Here is a 10,234-nt window from a genome sequence, read left to right as displayed (position 1 = left end):
AGTGAGAAGTGGGACAATTACAGAGCCTGGAGAGTGCAGAAGTGAGATCCCCAGCCCCTCCTGCCCTTCTATGGGCATCCCAGACTGCACAAATGCTGCGGAAGCCTCAGGCTACCTCCCTCCCAGCCCTTGCCCACACTGCTTACTTCCAGGGCCTGGTTGCCTCTCCCCGAACTCTTTCCCTAGGCTGAGCCAGGAGCCCTCCTCCTTTCTACCCCCTGCTATATTGAATCCTGCTTTGCTGTTTATCTCCCTCCCCTATAAGTGATCAATTCCCTGAGGGCAGGGACTACTGGCAAGGTCTTATTCTTCTTTCTGTGTTCCTCACTGCTTCCTGCATACCCAGTGCAGAGCCTGGTTTGCTGAGCAACATTTGAAATATGCACAAATGAACAAGTGAGGAATAAGCCCATGACTACATGGAATATTCCAGAAGAAACCATGGAGGGGTGCGCAAGGGTACTTCCAGCTGCTGGGACATGTCCCAGTATTCCAGTGGCTCAGTGCTGTGAAAGATCATGTCTCATACAAGAGTCTGATGCTGGTATTTCTGGTTGGTGGTGATTTTCCTCCACATCGTGATTTTGGATCCAGGCTTCTTCCAGCTTGTGGCTCTGCCATCGCCAAGGGACACACACCCTCTGCTCCAGCGGGCAGATGGAGGAGAAAGGATGAGAGGATTTTATGGGATCAGCCTTGAAGTGGTATCCACCATTTCTGCTTACTTTCCTTTGGCTGGGACCCTGTCTTGTAACTTTACCCAATTCCGAAGGGGACTGGGACATGTAGCCACTACTCAGGGACACTTCAGCACTTCTCAATATCTTGGGCTGCATAATTTGGGAGAGGGTGGAGGAGAGCTTCCCCAGGGGGTTATAGGATGTCCACCAGCATCCCTGACCTCTACCTGCTAGAGGCCAATAGCACCCTCCAGTTGCAGATGTTGTCAAATGTCCCCTGGGGGACAGTATTGCCCCTGATTGAGAACAGTTGCTACATTCCATGGAAGGGGAAGCAAGGGCTTCTGAGATCCAGCTAGCTGGCCAAGCTGCAAGGGAGCCCAGCAGGAGGGACCGGGGCCACCTAGGACAGATGCCACTTGAGCTGGGCCATGGTTAGGACCATTTACTCTGCACGGTAAGAGAGGAAAAGTACTACTGTTAGAGGAGACGGTGGGAGTAAAGGCTCGGAGGCATGACAGCATAGCTGACTGGAGCTTCCAAGTGGAGATGATAGTCTAGGGTAGCCCCTAGAGGGACAATCTAGAGCTAGCCCCTAGATTTAGGATAGTCTAGGATAGCCCCTAGAGATCATCGCATTGTGGCATCTGACAAGCCAAGGAGAAATCTGACCTCTTTTTCCACTAGTGGGAGTCCCTCTCCTTGTATCACAAATAGATTTTTCTATAAGAATTTGGGGGACCCCCCCCATTTGGTATCCTTGGAAAAAGGGCTAACTAGGGGCCCTTCTCACTTCTCCCTCCTGGCGTCTGAGGCCCACAGATTCACTGCCCTTCGTTCTGGGCTTTTTCTTCCTGAAACCCCTGTCACCTCTTCCTGGGGAGCAGATCACTGTCATGTCCAGTGACAGCCTTGCTCTTGGGACAGAGGAGCTTCTGTGTGATCATACTGGTGATTTATAATCCCCGCCCTCTACTCAGACCCCAGGCTCCTCCTTGGAGCCTTTGCCTTTGCTCTGTGGTCCTTCTCTGCCCTCCTGCTGACTGCCCCTCTCCCCACACACACTTTTGCTGTTGCCCCCACCCCATGGCTTCAGAAATCTCCTGCATTTTCTTCTTGGGTCAGAAAGAAAATTGTAGGGCATCAAGTCTCCAGCCCCTCCTTAAATCAGGCTGAATTCTCCAGCGCATCAGGTCTTGTTTTCTTTCTAAAACGAACTCTGATCTTATCTGGATATTAGGCTTATCTTGGCGAGTCACTATACTGCATTGGGCTTTTTTGCAACGTGATATTGTGGAGACATCCTGACCTGTGGCTGCCTACTGTTCTGGGGAGAAAGGAAGGGGCATGTAGGGGGCCAGCCCTGGAGGCTGGGCTGAGAGACACCCTCTCCTAGGCTACAGCAGGGTAGGCCATTATCATCTCTTGGACTCCTGCCTCTCCCTTGCTCTGTGAGTGTTCCTAAGGCTCCTGTCTCTGCCTATACCCACATCTCTTCCAGCAAAGACTACTGCAGTCACCTTCCAAGTGCATTCCCTTTTTCTGCCCCTTCCTTCCCATCTGTTCCCCATAGAGAAGTCAGAGTACATGCCAGGCTGTGCCCCTTGGCTTCTACTTCCTAGAAATAAAAAATTCACCTCTCTGGAGTATCTCCTGCTAAAGCCATCACGCTACGCGCAGCCCTAACAGATCTCTCTTTAAATATATATACCCACCATCATGCCTGTGCTTCCTTTCCTCCCTCCACCTGCTTTCCTCTTGTGGGTAGAATTGTGTCTCCTTCCCCAAATTCGTATGTTGAAGTCCTAACTCCCAGTGTCTCAGAATGGCACTGTATGTGGAGACAGTGTTTTGAAGAGGAAATTGTTAAAATGAGATTAGGGTGGGCCCTAATCCAGTGGCTGATGTCCTTCTAAGAAGAGGTGACCAGGACACAGACAGGTACAGGGGGAGACACTATGAAGGGATAGGGAGAAGGCCATCTACAAGTCAAGGAGAGAGGACTGAGAAGGCGCCAACCCTGTGGACACCTTGATCTCAGACGTCTAGCCTCCAGAACTATGAGAAAATGAGTTTCTGTGGTTTAAGCTACGCACTCTGTGGTTCTTTCTTACGGCAGCCCTTGTGAACTAATACAGCTCTTACTCTCACTGTCTGTGGCTAAAATCCAAACTCTTCACCCATCCCCTTTGCCTCTGCACGATCTGGTTCCAATGCCCCCACCTCTACCCTCACCTGCTGGGTGTCCCCTCTTGCTCACTTGATCCAGCCCTACACCCTGTCTCTTACTCTTGTCCTTTTTTGGAGCCTTGTCCATGGCCCCTGAACCAAAAATCCCTTTCCCACCTCTTTACAGGCCTGTGCTGCTTAATTTAGATCCTGCTTTCAAGGTCACCACTTCTGAGAGGCCTGCCCAGACCACCTATTTAAGTTACATCCCGCTCCCCCACCCTAGTCTTTCTCAGAACACCATGAACTTTTCCTTCGTGGTGTCCTTAATTAGTAACGTCATCTAAATTTATCTATTACCTACTTGCACCAAGCCAGGGACTGTTCACCTGGGTGGGTATTCATTATCTAGTACACTGTCCATCGTGTAATGATGCTCACTAAATATTTGTTGAGTAAATCTTCATCTTGCTAAAATCTCTATCCAGGCCTCGGGGCCCAGCCAAAATCCTACTTCCCTCCTTAAATGAGACTTTCATTCCCCCAAGTCCAAGACAAGCTTAGTCTTGATTTGTCTCTGTAACAGGTCCCTTGTGGCATGGTGATCACCATCGCCCGACTGTCGGGGTTGTGTGTAGGGTGCCCAACTCTGCCTCACATTTTTCCAAGCTGGCCTGCACACTGTGGATCTCTGCATTGCCCACAGCACAGGCTGGCACATGGCCCAGAGCCCAGGGGGCCTCCGTAAATGTATGTGGACCCAAATAGATCAGAGAGAGGGATGAATGGTGGAGGAAGTAACTGGGCCATTTATAAGGATGAAAAGTACGCCCCTGCCCTCCACATCCCCCAAAGAGAAGGATAACAAACATTCCTATTGCCAGGGAAGGTTTAGGGGGGCAAACCTCAGCTGTGGGTTGCAGCCACAGAGCAAAGTTCTGGGGCTAAGAAGGGGCTAGGGGCAGTCCACTGGCCTGGAGCCCCAGAATTATAGAGCAGCCCAGACTCTTCTGCCCAGCTGTGGGCTACTGGGGAGGGCTGGGCATCTGCCAGCTCTTCTCTGGAGGGGAACTCAGGAGGCAGGAGAGGGGGAAGGCCCAAGCTTAGAAGCCAGGAGCCCACCCCAGGGAAGGCCCCAGCCAACAGCCCCCCAAGGCTGCCATCCACTCACCGCACAGCCAGTCCCTCCTTCCTCCCCAGGGCTGGTGGGAAGGTCCTGGCCAGTCTTGGCGGGCTAAGCTCTCTCTTTCAGGGGCTGGGCCTGGACAATGGGAAGCAAAAAGCCCCCTCCCCACTGCCCTGGGGACATAAAGCAGGCCTTTCACTGAGGAGTTCTGGCTGCTTCGGTTGGTTCTTGGCACCCGGCAAGAGGGCGTCAGGAGGGGCGAGAAAACAAGTGTGTTGGGGGTGGGGTTGGGCTGGCTATTCGGAGGATGCTAGCCGGCCCTGGGCCACCGGGCAGGCTCCCCAGCTGTGGGATGAGCTCATGCAGGAAAACCGGAACAACTTGGGGTGGGGGTGGGGGATGGGCATCAAGAAAGCTGGGAGATCGTGGCTCTGGGGAGCAAGTTTTTCGTGGGGAGTAAGAACAAGCATCCACTCCTCCGGCCCTGCGCATCACCCTCCCCATTGGAGATCGGCAATCCAGTAGCCCTTTTCAGGCTGTTTCCCGGAAATTCCCAGGCCCAGCCGATAGCCGGCCACTGGCCAGGGGACTCGCAGATACGGGAGCTCAGGCTCGGCCAAACCCCCTAAGCTCGGAGCTCAGCCTCTCTCTTGTGCTTCAGGCAAAGGGGGTGGGGTGCTCACCGACTAGCCTCTCTCCGCTGGGCGAGCCAGCGGGGACCTTCCCCACCCCCAACTTTGCCCCTCCCGGTCCCCCCGCCCCCTCCCCCCGCAGTGGCTCTTCCTTCTCGCCCAGAGTTTGGCATAGACAACGAAGGAGCCATCGTGATCGACAGAGGAGCCTAAGGAAGATGAGACTGAGACAGCGACCGACTGGGGGTGGGGGATGGGGTAGAACCCGACGCGGGGTCTTTGGGGGCAGGTGGCAGCGGCGACAGAGTAGAGGTGGGGAGCAGCTCACCCACTTGGAAAAATTCGCCCGTTTGGGGGCCGTGGCTGGGAGTGAGCGGGGAGAAGCAGGGTCCAGTTTTTTAATTTTGAGGATAAATTGTACAAGTAACTCTTGCATCGTCCTTCCACCAGCCTCACCTGCCCCACGCACCTCCCCCCCAATCCTCCACCCCTCCACCCGAGCGCATACATGCACTCCTCCCTCCATCCTGATTTTGTCTTAGGGTAGGGGTAGGACCGCACCAGCCAAATAACCTGTCGCCCCCACCTCCCGCCCAATTCTTAACCCCGGGTGTGAGCGCACACACCCTTCTCCTGGGATGGGGTAGGAGGCTATTGCGAATGGGCCTCCTAAATAAACATCGGCCCCGACCCCCAGATTGCAAGTTCAAAGCCACCACCCATGATCAGCTCTTAAGAGCCCTGACTTGGGGAACCGCGTCCTTTTTTGGTTACCTTTTCCCAGACAGTATTCCAGTTTCCAAACGTGGAAGAGGCGTGTGTATGTGTGTGTGTGTGTGTGTCCGCGTGTGTGTCGCTATCACTGTGTGTATGTGTGCGCGTGTGTATGGGGGGGGGTGTATTCATGGGTGATCTTATAAATGGAAACGAGAAGACTGAACTTAAAAGAAACTGGTCAATTGTAAAACAAACAGGAATAAACAACCCTTTAGATGTAATTTGGGGTTTATCTGGAGGTGGAGGTGGCTCGGAAGAGGAACCCCCACCCTCCAATATTTTTTCCTTTGCTACGCCTCCACCCCCAGCATTTGGAGCGGCGGAGAAGCGGCTCCGGAGTGATTAATCCGGGGATAATTCACCCCCCCGCCCCCCGGCGCGAACCCCGCGAAGCGGGATTGGAGCGAGTCATTTCCGAGAGCGCAGCGCGCCTCTCCCCGGCCGGGCGGACACTTGGTTCATTCCAGCCGCAGAAGCTCAGGGCTCCCGCGTACCGGGATTTTTTTCGGAGCAGAAAAAAGCTCCAGAGCTCTCCTGACCTCCTTTCTCCTCGGCGGTGAGCGGAGCCTCTCCCTCGGCGCTGCCGGCCGCGCCATGCCGCGCTCGCGGGGACGGGAGCAGGGACGCTGCGGCTGCCCCGCGGGGAGGGCTCGCAGCGAAGCCGGGATTTCGGGGCTCGTTTCGGGCGCCGGGAGCCGCTGGGGCCGCCCGCCGCCGCAGCCGACGCCGCCGCCGCTGCTGCTGCTGCTGGGCTGGGGGCTGCTCGGCGCCTCGGCCGCCGCGGGTAAGTCGGGTCGCGCGGTTCGGAGCCGCGGCCGCCGCGCGCCCCACCCGAGCCCCGCGCCCACCCCTCCCTGGCAGGGTCCCTGTCTCTTTCCCCGCTCTCTCCCTTAACCTTCCCCACTCCCAGTCGCCCACCCTCCTGCTCAGCCTCGCTTCAGTCGATCCCCCATCCTCCTCCCACCGTCAGCCGCGTCCTCACCTCCACCCTCACCCTCCTTGCTGCCCTCAACCCCAGCCGCAACTTGGCCGGTTTCGGCCAGCGTGGGGAGCCTGGGAGACAGACATCCCCGCCCGGGGCTGGGGGGCACCCGGATTCAGTTTCAGTGGTTTCAGTTGCTCCAGCCTCCCAGCCCCCCCCAGGTGCCAGGCTTTCCCCCGATAAACTTTCCTGGAGCCCTACCCCCACCGCCGCCTCCCGATTCCGGTTGGCACACGGGTCCTGGGGGCTGGAAAGGAGTGGCGCGCCCCCTCCCCGTTTCCGCGTCTGCAGGGTCTACCCTTCCTGCCCCCGCCCATTTTCTCGTGAATGAAGCCCGTGCCCCAGCCAGAGCCGTCTCGAGACTGCGGCCACCACCCCCTCCCCAAGTGTCCCCCTCCCCCCGGCGCTCGGGGCTAGAAGAGGGGGGGGCGGTCAGGTGGGCGCGCGCCCAGGGCCAGGGTCCCGCGCACGCCTTGCGGGAAGACTCAGGTGGGGGCTGGAGGGTGCTGAGCCACAGGGAGGCGGGGGCGGGGGTTGTGCCCGGGGGCGGAGGAGGGAGTGTCGCCGCCAGGTTCCGCGCCGCCACATTCCCCTCGGTTCCCACTCCGCGCCAAAGTGCCCTTTCCCGCGCCCTGCTGCAGCCGAGCGGCGGGGCTGCGGCTGCGGCGGCGCGGGCGGCAGGACCTGCTCCCGGCGACCGAGTCAGGGAGGGGGGCAGACCAGGCGGGTGCGACGAATCCCGGAACTTCACGGGTGTCTGGCTGCAGCTTGCGGTCCCAGGAAGGCTCGCGGACCTTCGGGAGAACCCAGTCCCCAGTGGGGACCAGTGGCCCCGACTGGTGCCCTTCCACTTTATCTCTTGCACTGCTCTGAGGCTCAGCGCTAGCCACAGCCTAGAAAGTTCCGCGTTCCCGGGTGGGGACGGGTCCAAACGGGCGACGCCTGGGGCCGGATTTTTATTTACCCGGGAGGCTGACACTCACTGGGAGAGAAAACCCCTAACACCTGCTGCCAGGCACCTCCGGCCTGGATACGTGGGGTTTTGTTTGTTTTTTGTTTGTTTTTTTAAACCACCGATTGAACCTTTGAAGGCTTGGCCTCCGCCACTCCAGCATCCCGTGCCCCCTTCTTGGAAAGTGCGCCCCTTCCCTGGCAAGCTTGGCGGCCCGCTCTGGGCTCCAGCGTCTTGTGAACCGGAACCTGCAGACGGTTGCCAGCCCCTTAGCCGGGAATGTTAGGGTAGCTGCTCTGGGAAGGCGCCCCGAGCTTTGGCTTTCCCATCCCGACTTGACCGGACTTTCTTGGTTTTTCTAGGAGTCATAGCTGCCGACACCCAGAGAGGGGCGCCCGCGGTGCGCTCGCCTAGAAGCTCTGGCCTCGCGCACACCCACACCCACTGGGTGGCTGCGCTGTTCCCCACGATGCCGCTGGTCCCCCAGACCTGCCACATGGGCGGTGGGAGGAACCGCTGCTCGGGACTGGGACTGTCGGGGCTCTCTGACGTTTGTCCAGGTGTGGCTTTGCAGACTTAGATTGGCCCTGAGGCCATGGAGCTGTTTTTATGGCTAGATACGTCCCTGCCCCCTGGGCATGTCATGCCCCTGGGGAAAGAAAAAGGCCTTCTCCCTGGAGCTTGCACAGTGCTGGGCGGTGCTGGAATTCTGCCTTGTAGATCCGTTGGCTTCCAGCTCTTTGGTCAGCAGAGCAGTTGGCGGTGTTGATGGCTTGGAGGAGGAGGCATTTGCTCTCTGGCCAGTGGCTCTGGCTTCCAGTGCTTCCAGTATATTTCTTTCTAAACCTTTCCCGCATTCAGATGTGCTGTTTGGCCTTGCCAGCAGCAGAGGTTTGGAAATGGACTTGGTGATGGATGATCGCAGGCTTTCTCAGTTTCAAAGGGGAAGAACATTCATTTTGTGTTCTCTGTACACTGTTGACTTTGAAAGACGCTCAGGACTGAACTGTCTCCCTCGCTTGGACCCGTGAGGACTGAATACAATGATTATAAGGATTTGAGAAGGGGGAGCCTCCTCACTCACCTTTGCCTTAGACCTTCAACCCTTCTGTCAGGGTCAGGCCGGTCTCACACTCCCGCTGGCTCTGAACCCCAGAGAGACCTCCCGCCACTTACGTTCTCTGTTAACTCTGGCTCAGTCTGTCTCTCTTCTTCCATGTCCCCTTGGCCTGCAAGCTGCTTGCTCTATAACCTAAAACAAGCTAACCAGACTTCTTGGCCCTGTTGACCTTCTCCCTACCATCCCTTTGTCTTCAAAGGGGTCTTCAAATCACTTTCTTGGCTACTGTTCACTCTCTGCAATCTGCCTTCTGTCCCCGGGATTGGAAGTCTCCAGGAGAGATCTTCAGGGACTACTCTGATTGTCATGTCCATTGCAATGTACTGTGTTTGTCTTCCTTTACCTCTCTGTGGCTTTGAACACTTTGGGTTACACTTTTTTAAACATTTCTTCTTTGGGCTTCTGGGATACTGTGCTATGCTGATTTCTCTCCTGCCTCTTGGCTATTCCTTCACAGTGTCTGGTGGTAGCACTTCTTCCCCTCCTGTAAGCATTTCCTACAGCCTTCTAGCCCTTGTGTCTTTCCTCACTTCCTTTCCCTACTTTGCGGGTGAGCTCAACCTGGTCCCGCCCTTCCACCACCACACTCTGAAGCTTCCAGATGTCTCCTGCCAAGACGCTTCTCCTGACGTATCTTTTGGTATCCTAGCCCATGGAAGCTCTGGGTCTACATAGCCCATGTATCCAGCTGACTCTTGGATAGCTTCACCTAGATGTTTCCCTTCTAGAACAAATTCATTAGCTTCTTTCCTGAACCTCCAGGATTCCCTGTGTAGGCTGGTGGTTCTTCCCAGTTACCCAGCCTAGAAACCTTAATGTCATCTTCAACTCCTTCCCTATCAGGTGGCCATCAAGTGCCTACCTTCAACTTTGACTAACCCTAGCTACTTTTCTCTGGATTCAGAGGCTCTGAGCATGGACAAGGCTGTTGTGTCTCCTATATGCTTACTAAGTAATTCAAAATAAAAGCAACATTGACCTGTGAGTTTAAGGAATTCCACCAAAGTTCTGATTTTCCCCGTGCTAATCACTTCATTGCCTTAAAAAAAAAATCAAATACCAAATTATTATTATTTTTTTTAATTCTGTTTTACTTATTCCCTAAGTGCTTGTTGTCAGAGGTGTCTTGGGGACTGGAGCACTGACCATACCCAAGTGTTTGATTATAATACTAATTGAGTTGTCCTCAAAGTATTTGTTTGTTTGTCTCACATATTGAACTGTGAGCTTCCCAAAGACAGGGATAGTACTTTTTTCTCTTGGTATCCCCAGCACCCAGCTCAGAACTTTGCCTAAAATTAGTGCCTGATAAATGGTTGTTAAATCAGCAGATGGTTTTGAAACTTTTCTTTTTTTTTTAACCCTTGGATGGTTTTCTAGGGACTGATAAAGCTAAATCAAGAATTTCAGCAGCCTTGGGACGCCTGGGTGGCTCAGTTGGTTAAGCAGCTGCCTTCGGCTCAGGTCATGATCCCAGCGTCCTGGGATCGAGTCCCACATCGGGTTCCTTGCTCTGCAGGGAGCCTGCTTCTCCCTCTGACTCTGCCTTCCACTCTGTCTGCCTGTGCTTGCTCTCACTCTCTCTCTCTCTAAAAAAATTAAAAAATTAAAAAAAAAAAAAAAAAGAATTTCAGCAGCCAGGACAGCGAGAGATGACAATGATGCCTGGTCCCCTGTTGCTTCCGTCCCCCAGAACTAAATGTCACAGATTAGTAAGATAGTTCCTTAGATTTCAGAACCGGTGCACAAGTCCTTAGCTATCATTGTCTCCACTCCCCCAAAGGAAAGATACTCAA

The 10,234-nt window shown here is 55.1% G+C and overlaps 1 protein-coding gene and 1 long non-coding RNA gene across 2 annotated transcripts in view; one reads left to right on the top strand and one right to left on the bottom strand.

The window, feature by feature from the left end:
• LOC132001797 (uncharacterized) overlaps positions 1 to 5,453 on the bottom strand; it is a 9,604-nt gene extending 4,151 nt beyond the window's left edge. Inside the window, exon 1 of the long non-coding RNA XR_009399676.1 lies at positions 5,382 to 5,453. This is a non-coding gene — a long non-coding RNA (uncharacterized LOC132001797). The remainder of the gene's footprint in view (positions 1 to 5,381) is intronic.
• Positions 5,454 to 5,898: 445 nt separating this feature from the next.
• Positions 5,899 to 10,234, top strand: part of CSMD2 (CUB and Sushi multiple domains 2) — a 611,427-nt gene continuing 607,091 nt past the window's right edge. Inside the window, exon 1 of the mRNA XM_059377195.1 lies at positions 5,899 to 6,168. Coding sequence (XP_059233178.1) covers positions 5,979 to 6,168 — 190 coding nt within the window. The 5' untranslated portion in view covers positions 5,899 to 5,978. The remainder of the gene's footprint in view (positions 6,169 to 10,234) is intronic.

The sequence above is a fragment of the Mustela nigripes genome, chromosome 14, assembly GCF_022355385.1.
Source record: "Mustela nigripes isolate SB6536 chromosome 14, MUSNIG.SB6536, whole genome shotgun sequence".
Classification (NCBI taxonomy): Eukaryota; Metazoa; Chordata; class Mammalia; order Carnivora; family Mustelidae; genus Mustela; species Mustela nigripes.
The sequence above is the reverse complement of the archived record's forward strand: the minus strand, read 5'-3'. Positions and strand labels throughout refer to the sequence as shown.